The 18234-nt window shown below is 47.4% G+C and overlaps 1 protein-coding gene across 2 annotated transcripts in view; it reads left to right on the top strand.

Annotated features, from left to right (window-relative positions):
• LOC311319791 (sorbin and SH3 domain-containing protein 1-like) overlaps nt 1-18234 on the top strand; it is a 77069-nt gene that overhangs the window by 33733 nt on the left and 25102 nt on the right. For both annotated transcript variants that reach the window (XM_084451396.1, XM_084451395.1), the window contains exons 9-12: nt 144-179; nt 443-542; nt 3404-3518; nt 14379-14428. In XM_084451396.1, the coding sequence (XP_084307522.1) occupies nt 144-179; nt 443-542; nt 3404-3518; nt 14379-14428 (301 nt within the window). The remainder of the gene's footprint in view (nt 1-143; nt 180-442; nt 543-3403; nt 3519-14378; nt 14429-18234) is intronic.

Genomic DNA, 18234 nt, shown 5'->3' with positions numbered 1-18234 from the left:
AGGGTTAGTGAACTGTTCTAATCAGTGTGATACGACTACTACCACAGCGCCCTCTGCTGGATGTGTTCATATGTTCCTTCCCGTCTGATCAGCAATTCCGATTCTATAAGAAATTATATTTTGATTCTTTTGCTTTTTTCCAGATGACACTCCCTCTGCCTTTGGTTATCTGGAGGATGGTGAGTTGAGACTTTTCTGCAAAGTGTTAAAGGAGTAGTAAAGGGAAAATGCATGTTTAGCCCTGTTTTAAGGTTACTTATGATCATATACAATGGTTCAGATCAAAATCTTGACAAAGCTAGCATTTTCGAGAAAGTTGATAATTGCTCTACCACCGTTTTGGTCATGCAATGGATGTGGGTGGGCACCTTGAAAAATCATTCAAAAAACATGTTAAACCCTCAGCTTTTTCATGACATGTTGCTTCTGTGTCCATTTCCAGTGAAGGGGGTGCCACGTTCAAGAAGTGCTGCTGAAGTTGAGTCCAGAGGTCAGTCGGTGCCAGTGCCAACACGGTCCTCCTCCCTCAAACCTGCCACAAGGTTGGTCCATCTCTCAATCAATCAAATCAATCAAGCTTTATTTGTATAGTGCATTTCATACACAGAGGCAGCACAATGCGCTTTACTCTCTCCTCTCTCAGGACATAGATCTCAGGAGATCTCTCCTCTCTCAGGATATCTCTACTCTCTCAGGATATCTCTACTCTCTCAGGATATCTCTACTCTCTCAGGATATCTCTCCTCTTTCAGGATATCTCTACTCTCTCAGGATATCTTTTCTCTCTCAGGATATCTCTACTCTCTCAGGACAGGATATCTCTACTCTCAGGATATCTCTACTCTCTCAGGATATCTCTACTCTCTCAGGATATCTCTACTCTCTCAGGATATCTCTCCTCTCTCAGGATATCTCTCCTCTCTCAGGATATCTCTACTCTCTCAGGACAGGATATCTCTTCTCTCTCAGGATATCTCTCCTCTCTCAGGATATCTCTACTCTCTCAGGATATCTCTCTTTCTCAGGATATCTCTACTCTCTCAGGATATCTCTCCTCTCTCAGGATATCTCTACTCTCTCAGGATATCTCTACTCTCTCAGGATATCTCTACTCTCTCAGGATATCTCTCCTCTCTCAGGATATCTCTACTCTCTCAGGATATCTACTCTCTCAGGATATCTCTCCTCTCTCAGGATATCTCTACTCTCTCAGGATATCTCTACTCTCTCAGGATATCTCTCCTCTCTCAGGATATCTCTACTCTCTCAGGATATCTCTCCTCTCTCAGGATATCTCTCCTCTCTCAGGATATCTCTACTCTCTCAGGATATCTCTACTCTCTCAGGATATCTCTACTCTCTCAGGACAGGATATCTCTACTCTCAGGATATCTCTACTCTCTCAGGATATCTCTACTCTCTCAGGATATCTCTACTCTCTCAGGATATCTCTCCTCTCTCAGGATATCTCTCCTCTCTCAGGATATCTCTACTCTCTCAGGACAGGATATCTCTTCTCTCTCAGGATATCTCTCCTCTCTCAGGATATCTCTACTCTCTCAGGATATCTCTCTTTCTCAGGATATCTCTACTCTCTCAGGATATCTCTACTCTCTCAGGATATCTCTACTCTCTCAGGATATCTCTCCTCTCTCAGGATATCTCTCCTCTCTCAGGATATCTCTACTCTCTCAGGACAGGATATCTCTTCTCTCTCAGGATATCTCTCCTCTCTCAGGATATCTCTACTCTCTCAGGATATCTCTCCTCTCTCAGGATATCTCTCCTCTCTCAGGATATCTCTACTCTCTCAGGACAGGATATCTCTTCTCTCTCAGGATATCTCTCCTCTCTCAGGATATCTCTACTCTCTCAGGATATCTCTACTCTCTCAGGATATCTCTCCTCTCTCAGGATATCTCTCCTCTCTCAGGATATCTCTACTCTCTCAGGATATCTCTACTCTCTCAGGATATCTCTCCTCTCTCAGGATATCTCTACTCTCTCAGGACAGGATATCTCTCCTCTCTCAGGATATCTCTACTCTCTCAGGATATCTCTACTCTCTCAGGATATCTCTCTCTCTCAGGATATCTCTACTCTCTCAGGATATCTCTACTCTCTCAGGATATCTCTACTCTCTCAGGATATCTCTCTCTCTCAGGATATCTCTACTCTCTCAGGATATCTCTACTCTCTCAGGACAGGATATCTCTACTCTCTCAGGACAGGATATCTCTACTCTCTCAGGACAGGATATCTCTACTCTCTCAGGATATCTCTACTCTCTCAGGATATCTCTCCTCTCTCAGGATATCTCTACTCTCTCAGGATATCTCTACTCTCTCAGGATATCTCTACTCTCTCAGGACAGGATATCTCTACTCTCTCAGGATATCTCTATTCTCTCAGGACAGGATATCTCTTCTCTCTCAGGATATCTCTACTCTCTCAGGACATAGAGCTCTGGCTTTGGTCAACTGGTTTACAGGATTTGGTAACTTGACACGTGACTATACATTGGATTCTGTGCTACATCACAGTGAAAGAGAGAGAAAGAGAGGGGTAGAGAGAGGTAGAGAGCTAGAGAGAGAGAGGGGTAGAGAGATGTAGAGAGAGAGAGCCAGAGAGAGGTAGAGAGAGAGAGAGGGGGGTAGAGAGAGCTAGAGAGAGCTAGAGAGAGAGAGGGGTAGAGAGAGGTAGAGAGGGGTAGAGAGAGAGAGCCAGAGAGAGGTAGAGACAGCTTGAGAGAGGTAGAGAGAGAGAGAGGGGGGTAGAGAGAGAGAGCTAGAGAGGTAGAGACAGCTTGAGAGAGGTAGAGAGAGAGAGAGGGGGGTAGAGAGAGCTAGAGCGAGGCAGAGAGAAAGGGGTAGAGAGGGGTAGAGAGAGCCAGAGAGAGGTAGAGAGAGAGGTAGAGAGCTAGAGAGAGAGAGAGGGGTAGAGAGAGAGAGAGGGGTAGAGAGAGAGCCAGAGGGGTAGAGAGAGAGGTAAAGAGAGAGAGAGGGGTAGAGAGAGGTACAGAAGAGAGAGCTAGAGAGAGCTAGAGAGAAAGAGAGAGAGCGGGGTAGAGAGAGCTAGGAGAGCTAGAGAGAGGTAAAGAGAGAGAGAGGGGTAGAGAGAGGTAGAGAGAGAGGTACAGAAGAGAGAGGTAGAGGTAAAGAGAGAGAGAGGGGTAGAGAGAGGTAGGAGAGCTAGAGAGAGGTAGAGAGAAAGAGAGAGAGGGGTAGAGAGAGCTAGAGAGAGGTACAGTAGAGAGAGAGATGTAGAGAGAGAGGTAGAGAGAGAGAGGTAGAGAGACGGGAATGAAAGACCACCATGGATGAGGACTTCAGACGGAACGCTAGCCCGAGCCGGTTGCCATGGCGACTGGCTGATAAGGACCGTGTCTGTCTCCCCCCTGCAGGAGTGAGTGGGAGCCCCCGGATCAGAGGGTCGACACCAGGAAGTACCGCGCCGAGCCCAAGAGCATCTTCCAGTACGAGCCAGGGAGATCGTCGGTGCTGAAGCTGGAGAGAACGGTACGCTAGTCGCTCCGCTCGCCGCCGCGCTTGTGTTTGTCTGTTCAGACGCCGCCCGCATGCCGTGAGCTAGCTGCTCCCCCTCTCGGAGGATTAGGAGGCTGCTTCACTAACTAGGACAGCTCTGAACCCACGTATGCTCTGACTGAAGCGCCATGTGTACCACATTCCTAACGGGTGTCCTGTTACGATGACAGACGACTCCTGCTGCGTCTGCTGTGGAGGCGTCTCTGGCAGGATAGCCATTGTCTCGCTGGTGTTCAGATGTGGGTGTTTTGCTGGAATCTTCCTGGTGAAGAACACAGTGCACACTCACAATAGGGACAGGTTGTCACCAGGGGATGTGCGATAGTGCCCACGAACAGTGTGGTGACGGGAGGCTATGACACCACTATGTCCTTGAGGAGTCTCTGTTGGGATTATCCCACCAAATAGGTAAATTAGTAATCCTTCTTCCTCTGGAGAATATTTAATTGAAACAACGAGTAGCGAGTAAACAAGAGAAACATCCGATGCGTTTGGGGTTCAGCAGACGGAACCGCAGCCTGTTCCGTTCCCCAAATACAGAGTAGAGAACGGAGAACCACAGAGCTACAGCACGGATCAACCACTGCTTATTGGATTACGCAATAATGTAATTACTGTTGGTCTGCAGCTCAAATATAATGAACTATTAGAGACTGTTAGCAGCTCCGCCCACATCCTGGTGCAGCACAGTAGCCAATACATTAGACAGTAATGAGCTCATACAGTAGACAGTAATGACAACAAGCTCATACAGTAGACAATAATGACAACAAGCTCATACAGTAGACAATAATGACAACAAGCTCATACAGTAGACAGTAATGACAACAAGCTCATACAGTAGACAATAATGACCACAAGGTCACATACAGTTGACAATAATGACCACAAGCCCATACAGTAGACAGTAATGACAACAAGGTCACATACAGTTGATAATAATGACCACAAGCCCATACAGTAGACAGTAATGATGACAAGCTCCTGTTTTTCGTGTGGAAGTTTGGCGCTTGTGGTCGTCATTATGGGCCAGTGTCTTGGCAGCTTCAGCTGGCTCTTGTATTTTTCTCTGGTCCGTTGAATCCGTGGTTCTAGGAATTGTCTTGGCACCGTGTGTTCGGACAAAAACACAGAAATCCAGACGGTGAGATTTTTTTGGTATGTACAAGATAAACAGTGAAATTGCGCCAGATCGACACACAGAGGAGGGAGGGAACCTTGGAAAGAGCCTTCTGGTGAACTTCAGAACGCCTTGTGTGTATTTAGAATGTCAGAACGTCTTGTGTGTATGTAGAACCTCAGAACATCTTGTGTGGATGCCATCATGAATGTGTCATAGCCTCATTATCTCTGTGTTTGTTCTGTAACGTTGCTGTTTGAACTCTCTTCTCTCTGTCTCTGTCTCTCTCCTCCTCTCCTTCTCGCCACGCCCCTGTAGACTCAGGATGTAAGTCCAGAAGATGTAGATGTAGAGAATGAACCTTGGTTTAGATTCTTTTCAGAGATGGATTTTGAGAAAGCGGTAAGTCACCCCAGTCTTTTAAAGTGGCGGTGTATTTAAACCATGCATGTGATAACATTCATGTTTAAATGCTTAAACAGTGTCTGTCTGTTAGGATTACTCCCAACCACACTTCCCTCCCTCAAACCTGGACAGAACCGCATCCAAGCTTTATTCCCCACTTACAAAGTTCTAGACGAGGAGTCTCGTTGGTGAAAAGCACTCTTCTCAGCTCTAGTTTTGATTATTAGCATACTATTAGCTCTATTTAAGTTATTTTTCCCTCTCTGTACCATTCATTCATCCATAATGTTCCTGCCATAACAGTGTGTTTTTCATAATAGAACAATCATTTTAGTTAGCATGATGGGAAATAAGTGATAGTTCTTCCTGTAGTTTGTGACTTTAGGGAACCCTGAAGAAGTAGTGTAGGCCCAGTCATTTATATATTTCTCTCAGCTTCCAAGCTCTTTATCTTGGCCACTGTTCTTCTCCATTCTTCTGAGGGCTTGATGGTACCTGAGAACAGCTGGCCGTCATGTGACCTACTGTACCTACAGCAGTGATGACTCTTATCCAGTGTGTTTAAGATGATTTATATTATTACATGTTGTCAATTTTGTAAGTCTGCAGCATACAGGCTGATGGAGAGTCAGTCTGAGGTAACTCCTCTGATAGAGAGTCAGTCTGAGGTAACTCTGATAGAGAGTCAGTCTGAGGTAACTCTGATAGAGAGTCAGTCTGAGGTAACTCCTCTGATGGAGAGTCAGTCTGAGGTAACTCTGATAGAGAGTCAGTCTGAGGTAACTCCTGATAGAGAGTCAATCTGAGGTAACTCCTCTGATAGAGAGTCAGTCTGAGGTAACTCCTCTGATAGAGAGTCAGTCTGAGGTAACTCCTCTGATAGAGAGTCAGTCTGAGGTAACTCCTCTGATAGAGAGTCAGTCTGAGGTAACTCCTCTGGTAGAGAGTCAGTCTGAGGTAACTCCTCTGATAGAGAGTCAGTCTGAAGTAACTCCTCTGATAGAGAGTCAGTCTGAGGTAACTCCTCTGATAGAGAGTCAGTCTGAAGTAACTCCTCTGATAGAGAGTCAGTCTGAGGTAACTCCTCTGATAGAGAGTCAATCTGAGGTAACTCCTCTGATAGAGAGTCAGTCTGAGGTAACTCCTCTGATAGAGAGTCAATCTGAGATAACTCCTCTGATAGAGAGTCAATCTGAGGTAACTCCTGATAGAGAGTCAGTCTGAGGTAACTCTTGATAGAGAGTCAGTCTGAGGTAACTCCTCTGATGGAGAGTCAGTCTGAAGTAACTCCTCTGATAGAGAGTCAGTCTGAGGTAACTCCTCTGATAGAGAGTCAGTCTGAGGTAACTCTGATAGAGAGTCAGTCTGAGGTAACTCCTCTGATAGAGAGTCAATCTGAGGTAACTCTGATAGAGAGTCAGTCTGAGGTAACTCTGATAGAGAGTCAGTCTGAGGTAACTCCTCTGATGGAGAGTCAGTCTGAGGTAACTCCTCTGATAGAGAGTCAGTCTGAGGTAACTCCTCTGATAGAGAGTCAGTCTGAGGTAACTCCTCTGATAGAGAGTCAGTCTGAGGTAACTCCTCTGATAGAGAGTCAGTCTGAGGTAACTCCTCTGATAGAGAGTCAGTCTGAGGTAACTCCTCTGATAGAGAGTCAGTCTGAGGTAACTCCTCTGGTAGAGAGTCAGTCTGAGGTAACTCCTCTGATAGAGAGTCAATCTGAGGTAACTCCTCTGATAGAGAGTCAATCTGAGATAACTCCTCTGATAGAGAGTCAATCTGAGGTAACTCCTCTGATAGAGAGTCAATCTGAGATAACTCCTCTGATAGAGAGTCAATCTGAGGTAACTCCTGATAGAGAGTCAGTCTGAGGTAACTCTGATAGAGAGTCAGTCTGAGGTAACTCTGATAGAGAGTCAGTCTGAGGTAACTCCTCTGATGGAGAGTCAGTCTGAGGTAACTCCTCTGATAGAGAGTCAGTCTGAGGTAACTCCTCTGATAGAGAGTCAGTCTGAGGTAACTCTGATGGAGAGTCAGTCTGAGGTAACTCCTCTGATAGAGAGTCAGTCTGAGGTAACTCCTCTGATAGAGAGTCAGTCTGAGGTAACTCCTCTGATAGAGAGTCAGTCTGAGGTAACTCCTCTGATAGAGAGTCAATCTGAGGTAACTCCTCTGATAGAGAGTCAATCTGAGGTAACTCCTCTGATAGAGAGTCAGTCTGAGGTAGGGCTGCTCGATTATGGCAAAAATTATAATCACGATTATTTTGATTGAGATTGAGATCACGATTATTAAACACGATTATTCATTGAATTTTTTTTTTTTATCAAAAGTTTTAACATTTTCTTAACAAATCAAATTATTGACTTTGATAACAATTAATTTATTAAATGTTGACAGTGGCTTTTCTTTTTAACAATGTTCTTTGGGAGACAAATAGTGAACCTTGACCTTGAAAATAAATTAATAAAAGTGCCAAAACTGATAAATAAAGAAGCTTCAAAGCACCGCCACCACGACAGAAGAAGACTACCTCGGAAAAATAATTTCACTAGGACAGAACGTGTCTAAATAAGTTATTTAATGGTAGCGCCGAGGCTTCAAAACCCAGCATTTGGTAAAATAGACCCTTTTGCTTAGGTAAGTGACGTTTCATGTTTATCTGACACTTGTAAATATGAGCGCCTCTCCTAAATAGGCCGACACCGATTTATTTTGACGGCAAAGTGAATGGACCAGCAACTGTTGTCTGGCATGAACGAGCGGAATGCACTGAGAAGGGCTGCTTTGAGGGGCAGCTACGACTGCGTAGCAAATTTTACACACCGTGTCAACTTGGTCCAAATCTGTCTCCGCGAACCCATAGTGTTTCCACACCACTGACGTGGTTTTAGCTCTCTTGTCCACCTCTCTTTCTGCTGCCATAATCTTCTTCTTGTCGTGTTTTGTTCGAGAGGAGCATGCGTGCGCCTCGATTGACAACTCGTCTCGCTTTGAAGTGTTTGTTTTGGGGCTTTGGGGGGGGCGGGGAGGGGCCAAGCACAGTATAGCTCTGCAGTGTAGGGTGCGCTTGATTTGTGCAAAATCGTTTTATGGCGATTATTTAGTTTTAATGATCGTTGACAGCCCAAATCGTAATCTAGATTAAAATCCGATTAATCGAGCAGCCCTAGTCTGAGGTAACTCCTCTGATAAAGAGTCAGTCTGAGTTAACTCCTCTGATAGAGAGTCAGTCTGAGGTAACTCCTCTGATAGAGAGTCAGTCTGAGGTAACTCCTCTGATAGAGAGTCAGTCTGAGGTAACTCCTCTGATAGAGAGTCAGTCTGAGGTAACTGATGGAGAGTCAGTCTGAGGTAACTCTGATAGAGAGTCAGTCTGTGGTAACTCTGATAGAGAGTCAGTCTGAGGTAACTCCTCTGATAGAGAGTCAGTCTGAGGTAACTCTGATAGAGAGTCAGTCTGAGGTAACTCCTCTGATAGAGAGTCAATCTGAGATAACTCCTCTGATAGAGACTCAGTCTGAGGTAACTCCTCTGATAGAGAGTCAGTCTGAGGTAACTCCTCTGATAGAGAGTCAATCTGAGGTAACTCCTCTGATAGAGAGTCAGTCTGAGGTAACTCCTCTGATAGAGAGTCAGTCTGAGGTAACTCCTCTGATAGAGAGTCAGTCTGAGGTAACTCCTCTGATAGAGAGTCAGTCTGAGGTAACTCTGATAGAGAGTCAGTCTGAGGTAACTCCTCTGATAGAGAGTCAATCTGAGGTAACTCCTGATAGAGTGTCAATCTGAGGTAACTCCTCTGATAGAGAGTTAGTCTGAGGTAACTCCTCTGATAGAGAGTCAGTCTGAGGTAACTCCTCTGATAGAGAGTCAATCTGAGGTAACTCCTGATAGAGAATCAATCTGAGGTAACTCCTCTGATAGAGAGTCAATCTGAGGTAACTCCTCTAATAGAGAGTCAATCTGAGGTAACTCCTCTGATAGTCAGTCTGAGGTAACTCTGATAGTCAGTCTGAGGTAACTCCTCTAATAGTCAGTCTGAGGTAACTCCTCTGATGGAGAGTCAGTCTGAGGTAACTCCTCTGATGGAGAGTCAGTCTGAGGTAACTCCTCTGATAGAGAGTCAGTCTGAGGTAACTCCTGATAGAGAGTCAGTCTGAGGTAACTCCTCTGATAGAGAGTCAGTCTGAGGTAACTCTTCTGATAGAGAGTCAGTCTGAGGTAACTCCTGATAGAGAGTCAGTCTGAGGTAACTCTGATAGAGAGTCAGTCTGAGGTAACTCCTGATAGAGAGTCAGTCTGAGATAACTCCTCTGATAGAGAGTCAGTCTGAGGTAACTCCTCTGATAGAGAGTCAGTCTGAGGTAACTCCTCTGATAGAGAGTCAGTCTGAGGTAACTCTTCTGATAGAGAGTCAGTCTGAGGTAACTCCTGATGGAGAGTCAGTCTGAGGTAACTCCTCTGATGGAGAGTCAATCTGAGGTAACTCCTCTGATAGAGAGTCAGTCTGAGGTAACTCCTCTAATAGAGAGTCAGTCTGAGGTAACTCCTCTGATGGAGAGTCAGTCTGAGGTAACTCCTCTGATAGAGAGTCAGTCTGAGGTAACTCCTCTGATAGAGAGTCAGTCTGAGGTAACTCCTGATAGAGAGTCAATCTGAGGTAACTCCTCTGATAGAGAGTCAGTCTGAGGTAACTCCTGATGGAGAGTCAGTGTAAGGTAACTGATAGAGAGTCAGTCTGAGGTAACTCCGCTGATAGTCAGTCTGAGGTAACTCCTCTGATGGAGAGTCAGTCTGAGGTAACTCTTGATGGAGAGTCAATCTGAGGTAACTCCTCTGATGGAGTCACTGGCTGGTGCCGGAGTTACGTGACATTCCCAGGCAGATGGATCAAGCAGTCTGTCTGGTGGATTTACAAAGTGATCCAAGTGAGGACATGCTGTCATACATGAGTCAGTTAACGTCTGATACACACAAGAGCTTGACATCTATGTGCCTGGAGACTTGGTTGGCTCCATGGCTAGCGTTGGTGGCTTTCCCTCAAACAGAGGTTCCGTCTCCGTGCCCTCTCAGTTCTGCCGGAACTAGTAAACAACCTTTAAAATAAAAACAAGATCATTAATCTCATATTTCCAAATCTACGATTTTAAAACTTAGCAAGCGCAGAACAATTTTCAGGTAGGTCTCTCCAGTCACCAGCGCCCTCTCTTGAGTCAGGAGGGTACATGTGGAGGGATGCGTCGGACTCACGCCGCTGCAGCTCCTGGTTATTTGCGGAGGCCTGGTTGTAGGAGCGCTCGCCAGCTCGGTGTTGTGCCGTCTCAGGGCGCTGGGATAGTTGCCAGATGAGGTCAGTTTGATGACTGGCTCCCTGGGAAACATCAAAGTCACTGGTAAAGCTACAGCTGGTATGTGTAGTATGTGACCTTAAGGCACGGCTAGACACAGTGGCACATCGCTGCCTGGCGGACATGGCTCCTAGCGACTGGACATGATCGTGGTCGGAGGTTTTGGGAGATGATGAGTGTTCAGGAGAAGTTTATGAAGAGCGGTTTCTAAAAGGCAGTGGTGAGACCCTGTTATTTTACATGACCTCAAGAGGGGACCTTAAGGTCATGGGTTAGGAGTAGAGGACAGGAGTAAGGACATGGGTTAGGGGTAGAGGACAGTGGACCTTAAGGTCATGGGTTAGGGTTAGAGGACAGGGGACCTTAAGGTCATGGGTTAGGGTTAGAGGACAGGGGACCTTAAGGTCATGGGTTAGGGGTAGAGGACAGGGGACCTTAAGGACATGGGTTAGGGGTAGAGGAGAGGGGACCTTAAGGTCATGGGTTAGGGGTAGAGGACAGGAGAGGGGACATGGGTTAGGGTTAGAGGACAGGGGACCTTAAGGACATGGGTTCGGGGTAGAGGACAGGAGAGGGGACATGGGTTAGGGGTAGGGGACAGGGGACCTTAAGGACATGGGTTAGGGGTAGAGGACAGGGGACCTTAAGGACATGGGTTAGGGTGAGAGGACAGGGGACATTAAGGACATACAGTAGCAGGTTCTCTCCTAGGATCTGGACGGTCTCTTTAATAGGAGAGTGTTCGTCTGATCTCATGCTGTACATTTTAATGCATTCATATTGTATCCATGTCCAGATGCAGTCCATCCTGGTCCAGTCTCAACCTCCATTGACACATATAAAAATAGTCATAAGCACACGGTGGTCTGGAAAGTCATATGTCCGTAGTCCCTCTCAGCCACGGCTCTCTGGTCATACAAGGCCAACCGGCGTCAGGATTCCTCACATAACTGTGGTCAGGGGCTCTCCGGCGTCCGGGCCGCGTCCGACCCAGCGGCTCCGTCTGTCCAGAGCACCACGCCGAGGAGGGGCCGGCGCGTCCGGCTCTCTGACCACAGCCTCAGCCCTGAGTCACACCCCCCGGCCGGCGGGAGGCTTGCTTTACGAGCGTAGCGCCACGCCGGAAGCAGCCCCATAAGCCGGCCGGCTCATTGTGTTTTCCCATTTAACCTCAGTTATACGCTTAACCTTCATCTCTGAGCGTTTAGCGCCGAGGAGGGCCGGATATAACGGCGCCGTCACGCTGCTCAACGCTTGTTTTCATGTGAATGTTCCTAAACAAACAAAGAATGGATTCGAGTTACCGTGATCTGCTCATGATTCGTATTTTGTGAAGCTGAATGAAGCGCACGCACACGGCACAACAACCTGCGACGGAAGCCAAATATATCTGAGGAAAGTAGTAAATTTCTCTCAGTCATCTGGGACACCTGTTTGGAAACAGGCGTATAAAAATGTGCAAACATTGTTAACACAATGTTCCACTGCCTCGTCAGGGGACTGCAGTCTGTCTGGCCTGGAAACAGACTCGGATATGTGTTGTTGTTTTGATATGTGTTGTTGTTTTGATATGTGTTGTGCTATTGTTGTGAATGATATTGTTTTGCTGTGAAAAAACAGCGAGCGTGATAGTCCTAGAGAAACCAGGGAAAGTGGGCACACATGTTTTTTCATTCATGTTATTCTCCTCAGATATCTGTTCACTGCTCTGTTGTCTTAAATCAGTTTTTATAGCAGGTCAAACATGAAAAGCCTCAAGAGTTTCGAGTTAAGATACGAAGTTGAGGCTCTGTGAGACAGGATTTCCAGTGACTCCGTCCCTCACGTGGATTTCTATCAGAACTGTTGTTGGTTTCCACATACAGGCCAGAACCCGTGCGTGACACACACACACACACGACTCAGACCTGCGCCTATCTCTGGTAAATAATCACATTAAGATTCCATTCCTTGACTGGAGAGAAGCCTTTCACTCTGGTTTCCTGTTGATTTTCCATCAGTGCTCAGTGTGTCTGAGCTCAGTTACCCAGGACTGTCGAGGGACAGCCTTCCAACCCTGTCCAGAGAGAGGACACAAGCCCTGTCCAGAGAGAGGACACAAGCCCTGTCCAGAGAGAGGACACAAGCCCTGTCCAGAGAGAGGACAGATCAGAGAGGGGACACAAGCCCTGTCCAGAGAGAGGACAGAAGGCCTGTCCAGAGAGAGGACAGATCAGAGAGGGGACACAAGCCCTGTCCAGTAAGAGGACAGATCAGAGAGAGGACACAAGCCCTGTCCAGTCAGAGGGCAGATCAGAGAGGGGACACAAGGCCTGTCCAGAGAGAGGATACAAGTCCTGTCCAGTCAGAGGGCAGATCAGAGAGGGGACACAAGCACTGTCCACTATGAGGGCAGATCAGAGAGGGGACACAAGGCTGTCCAGTCAGAGGGCAGATCAGAGAGGGGACACAAGGCCTGTCCAGAGAGAGGACAGATCAGAGAGAGGACACAAGCCCTGTCCAGTCAGAGGAGACAAGCCCTGTCCACTATGAGGGCAGATCAGATAGGAGACACAAGCCCTGTCCAGTCAGAGGGCAGATCAGAGAGGGGACACAAGACAGGAGGGGCGACACACAGATTACTCGGTGGCAGTGACACGTTCTCAAGGGCTGAAGTGGTGTGGAACATTTGGCTTTATAAATAGATTTGTCTATAGACCTGCCAGGCTGAATTCTGGTCTTATAAAGATCGGCATTCATACCGAAAGGTTATTCATGATCGTCCTTCCCTGGCAACCCAGCGGGGGGCGTGTTGAGGGAGATGAGCTAGAGACAGCGTGCTGGTCTGGTCATCTGTCTGGCAGGGGGGCTTGTGGTGGTGGGGGGGGGGGGGGGGGTAGATTTGGCGAAGGAGCAGGCTGGCGCTAAGATTGCGCAATCTTATTTGCAAACAACACTTGTGCTTTTATTCCGAGCCACCGTGTCACGCATGGTATTTTTACCCTGTGTGACGTCCGCGTGGGGAAAAGCAACAGAAACAGGGGTCTAAAATTAGCCGTCTCTAAACCATTCAGAAAGCTCGCCAGAGCTGCCCCAGCAAATGGCTGTCTTGTGTTTTGGGGCGAGGAACTGCCTCTAAATAACTTGCTTTTGATCTCAAGACCTCCGCGTGCATGTCATCTCTCACAGTGCTACAACCTGGCGTTACTTATTCACTCACTCCGCTCTCGCGTGTCTGTCCATGCCTGTGTTAACATCATGTTTTCTTGTCTGTCCATGCCTGTGTTAACATCATGTTTTCTTGTCTGTCCATGCCTGTGTTAACATCATGTTTTCTTGTCTGTCCATGCCTGTGTTAACATCATGTTTTCTTGTCCGTCTATGCCTGTGTTAACATCATGTTTTCTTTACATGTGCCCATTAGGATCATGTATTTCAGTCATTCTGTTGTATATCATATTGTATTACTGTATTGTTTGCATTTTACTGTGTGTGTGTGTGTGTGTGTGTGTGTGTGTGTGTGTGTGTGTGTGTGTGTGTTTGTGTGTAATTTGGCCCGCTTGCACCACCAGCTGGTTAATTGTCCCCTGGTCTGGTCCACTGGTAATGAGAGTGACTCAATAGCAGACAAAAGCGAGGGCTCCTGTGAGAGGAAGCAGCCGATTGGCTGAGCTAGTGCCAGCCCCCTCCCTGCATGGCCGCCCCTGACCGCTGCCCAGCGCCCCCTCCTCCTCCACACACTGCCGCTTGCTTTCTCCAACTTGCATGTGGGCCAAAACACACGCTTGCTAAAGCGTTGTCCAGAAGAGCTAAGAATCCTGGGCTTTGGAGGCAGTAGAGAGACAGCAGAGAGAGAGAGAGGGAGAGAGAGAGAGAGAGAGACCAGAGAATCTCACCATAGCTAATGCTCCTGCTTCCATTCTAGCCGGAGGAGAGCTTCCTGTGGATCTATCAATGACTTCTTTGTTTGCTTTGTTGCAGAGTGCCCCCTCTTTCAGTCCCCTGGAAACAGCATCTGACCTCCAGCAATAGTAAGTCCTGCGTCTCTCACCTTCCACCTCTGCGCCTCAGAGCGCCGGGGTCCCCGTCTGTGTGGCTCATTATTTGGGGTATGTTTGGAGGAGGACTGAGGGGTTTTTCGGCGTCTCTACACCCTGTGGAGCTCTCTCCCCCTCTACAGAGGCAGGGTCCAGCTTCCTGAGGGGTTCCTGTTAACGAGGGTGGGGGTTCCAGTACAGCGTGTCCTCTGTCTGGGTTCCAGGGGGCTTGGAGGGGGATGGTCGTTAGGAGGGAAGGGGTTTCTATGTGTGGATTTATTGAAAGCCGTAGCAGACATGTCACAGTGAAGCCTGGTTGTCATTAGTGGGGAGACGCAGACCAAACGGCAGCCACTCCCTCCCATGCTGCTACCACACTTCAGGACCGTTATCTCCCCTGGCCGGCCGAGTGGGAAGCCTCGGTCTTCTACTAGAATAACATGGTTTCATAATGAGAGAGGGGGGTTGGTTAACCAGGAAACAGCCTCTTTCATGTCTTTGTTTTGGTCATCAGACGTTGAAGAGCTCTATTTCTGGTCCTGGACTCAAATCGACCGCATTCTGGACCCACTGTAGCCATGGTGACTTTCTTGTGGTCCAGTGACTTAAACACCCCCCTTCATATCGGTGTGGATCGTTCCATCTGTCACAACTGAATCTTCATGATTTAGCCAATATTTGAAAACAGTATTGTGATCATAAATCGTTCTCAATCTTTAGTTTGCATCCTGGTAGCTTGTTTTATGTCAGGAGAATCGTGTACTGTACCACAGGTTATACTGTACCAGTGTGAGCTGTTTGGATGTTTACTGACGGCTACAACAGGTTTTTAATTCAAAAGCGGTCAGTATGGAAAGTTTTCTATTCAGAAATGTTCACGGTAGTTCTTTGCCAACAATTCCGTTTATAAACAAACCGCGCCAGTCATCTGGTGCAGAGCAGGCTGTCACATTGGGTAATGAACGTTTATTGGCAGAATCCACAGTAGCTCCAGGGTTGAGAGACTGAAGTTAGACACACTCTCTTCACAGACCTGTTTTTAAGGCGAGTTCTCTGGAGTTTCTCCAAAATTGGTGGCCTACTTTCAAGAATGTTCCTATAAAACTGAAGCTCTTCTTTCAGGACCATAGGCATGCTTTTTAAATGCCACATTGATCATTCCAAGATCCAAGATTTGAGATCTGTTTATTTGCCATGTACATGGTTTATACATACTAGGAATCAAGCAGACAAGAATTGAATCATGCAGATAAGAATTTAATAAACAAGGGGCGAATTAGAGGCGAAATAATATTTGATGTAGGAGTTCAACGCAGGTCAGCTGCAGACATCCTGTGTAGAATCCCCGAGCGTTAATATTAATCCTTGAGAGATTAGAGGAACTAGGCCTGTCCATCATGAATCACTAGATCACCTACTGAACCAGACCTGAATCACTAGATCAACTTCTGAACCAGACCTGAATCACTAGATCTCCTACTGAACCAGACCTGAACCACTAGATCTCCTACTGAACCAGATCTGAACCACTAGATCACCTACTGAACCAGACCTGAATCACTAGATCTCCTACTGAACCAGACCTGAACCACTAGATCTCCTACTGAACCAGATCTGAATCACTAGATCTCCTACTGAACCAGACCTGAATCACTAGATCACCTACTGAACCAGACCTGAATCACTAGATCACCTACTGAACCAGACCTGAATCACTAGATCTCCTACTGAACCAGACCTGAATCACTAGATCTCCTACTGAACCAGACCTGAATCACTAGATCACCTACTGAACCAGACCTGAATCACTAGATCACCTACTGAACTAGACCTGAACCACTAGATCACCTACTGAACCAGATCTGAACCACTAGATCACCTACTGAACCAGACCTGAACCACTAGATCACCTGAACCAGACCTGAATCACTAGATCACCTACTGAACCAGACCTGAACCACTAGATCTCCTACTGTTTGCCTGGTCATGAAATGATACAGGGTCAGAAAATCTCCAGTCATATAAATGAAGTTGTTATGCAACTGATCCGGATCCACGCTAGAAGTGGCCAGACTGGCGCCCCCCACAGGCCATCCGAGGATCTTACTACCAGCTGATATCTGAGATGTTCCATGCAGTTCTGGAATTTATGTGAATACTTGACTGTGATTTTATTGGCGCCATCGCTTGTATGGAGCCAGTGGTCCAAAGAGCTTTTTCTTAGAACTGTGAAAGCCGTTGAAAGAGCCAAGGAAGCCAGAGAGAGGAAGTTTTATTTTATCTCAGTAAAACTGTAACTAAGACAAAATCCCTTCATCCTTTCCGTCCGTCTCAGTTTCTTCTCTCTGCTCGACCAGAATGTTGTTGCAGTTGATTTGTTTTGCTCCTGTGTGATTTATGATGATACTAGAAACGGCGGTCAGTTTGCTGAGTGCAGGGAGGAGCAGATAGGGAGTGGGAGGGGGAGAAATCAGATAGAGGAGGGAGGAGGAGAACTCAGATAGAGGAGGGAGGAGGAGAACTCAGATAGAGGAGCAGGAGGAGGAGAACTCAGATAGAGGAGCAGGAGGAGAACTCAGATAGAGGAGCAGGAGGAGAACTCAGATAGAGGAGGGAGGAGAACTCAGATAGAGGAGGGAGGAGGAGAACTCAGATAGAGCAGGAGGAGGAGAACTCAGATAGAGGAGGGAGGAGGAGAACTCAGATAGAGGAGGGAGGAGGAGAACTCAGATAGAGGAGCAGGAGGAGGAGAACTCAGATAGAGGAGCAGGAGGAGAACTCAGAGGAGCAGGAGGAGGAGAACTCAGATAGAGGAGGGAGGAGGAGAACTCAGATAGAGGAGCAGGAGGAGGAGAACTCAGATAGAGGAGGGGGGAGGAGAACTCAGAGGAGCGTGAGGAGGAGAACTCAGATAGAGGTGAGAGGAGGAGAACTCAGATAGGGGAGGGAGGAGGAGAACTCAGATAGAGGAGCAGGAGGAGGAGAACTCAGATAGAGGAGGAGGAGGAGAACTCAGATAGAGGAGCAGGAGGAGGAGAACTCAGATAGAGGAGGGGGGAGGAGAACTCAGATAGAGGAGGGGGGAGGAGAACTCAGAGGAGCGTGAGGAGGAGAACTCAGATAGAGGAGAGAGGAGGAGAACTCAGATAGAGGAGGGAGGAGGAGAACTCAGATAGAGGAGCGGGAGGAGGAGAACTCAGATAGAGGAGGGAGGAGAACTCAGATAGGGGAGCAGGAGGAGGAGAACTCAGATAGAGGAGGGAGGAGGAGAACTCAGATAGAGGAGGGAGGAGGAGAACTCAGATAGAGGAGGGAGGAGGAGAACTCAGATAGAGGAGGGAGGAGGAGAACTCAGATAGAGGAGCAGGAGGAGAACTCAGATAGAGGAGCAGGAGGAGAACTCAGATAGAGGAGCAGGAGGAGGAGAACTCAGATAGAGGAGGGAGGAGGAGATCTCAGAGGAGCAGGAGGAGGAGAACTCAGATAGAGGAGGGAGGAGAACTCAGATAGAGGAGGGAGGAGGAGAACTCAGATAGAGGAGGGAGGAGGAGGAGAACTCAGATAGAGGAGGGAGGAGGAGAACTCAGATAGAGGAGGGAGGAGGAGGAGAACTCAGATAGAGGAGGGAGGAGGAGAACTCAGATAGAGGAGGGAGGAGGAGAACTCAGATAGAGGAGGGAGGAGAACTCAGATAGAGGAGCAGGAGGAGGAGAACTCAGATAGAGGAGCAGGAGGAGGAGAACTCAGATAGAGGAGGGAGGAGGAGAACTCAGATAGGGGAGGGAGGAGGAGAACTCAGA

The sequence above is a fragment of the Borostomias antarcticus genome (genome assembly GCF_949987555.1).
Source record: "Borostomias antarcticus genome assembly, chromosome: 2".
Lineage (NCBI taxonomy): Eukaryota > Metazoa > Chordata > Actinopteri > Stomiiformes > Stomiidae > Borostomias > Borostomias antarcticus.
This window is presented reverse-complemented; position numbering and strand designations above follow the sequence as displayed.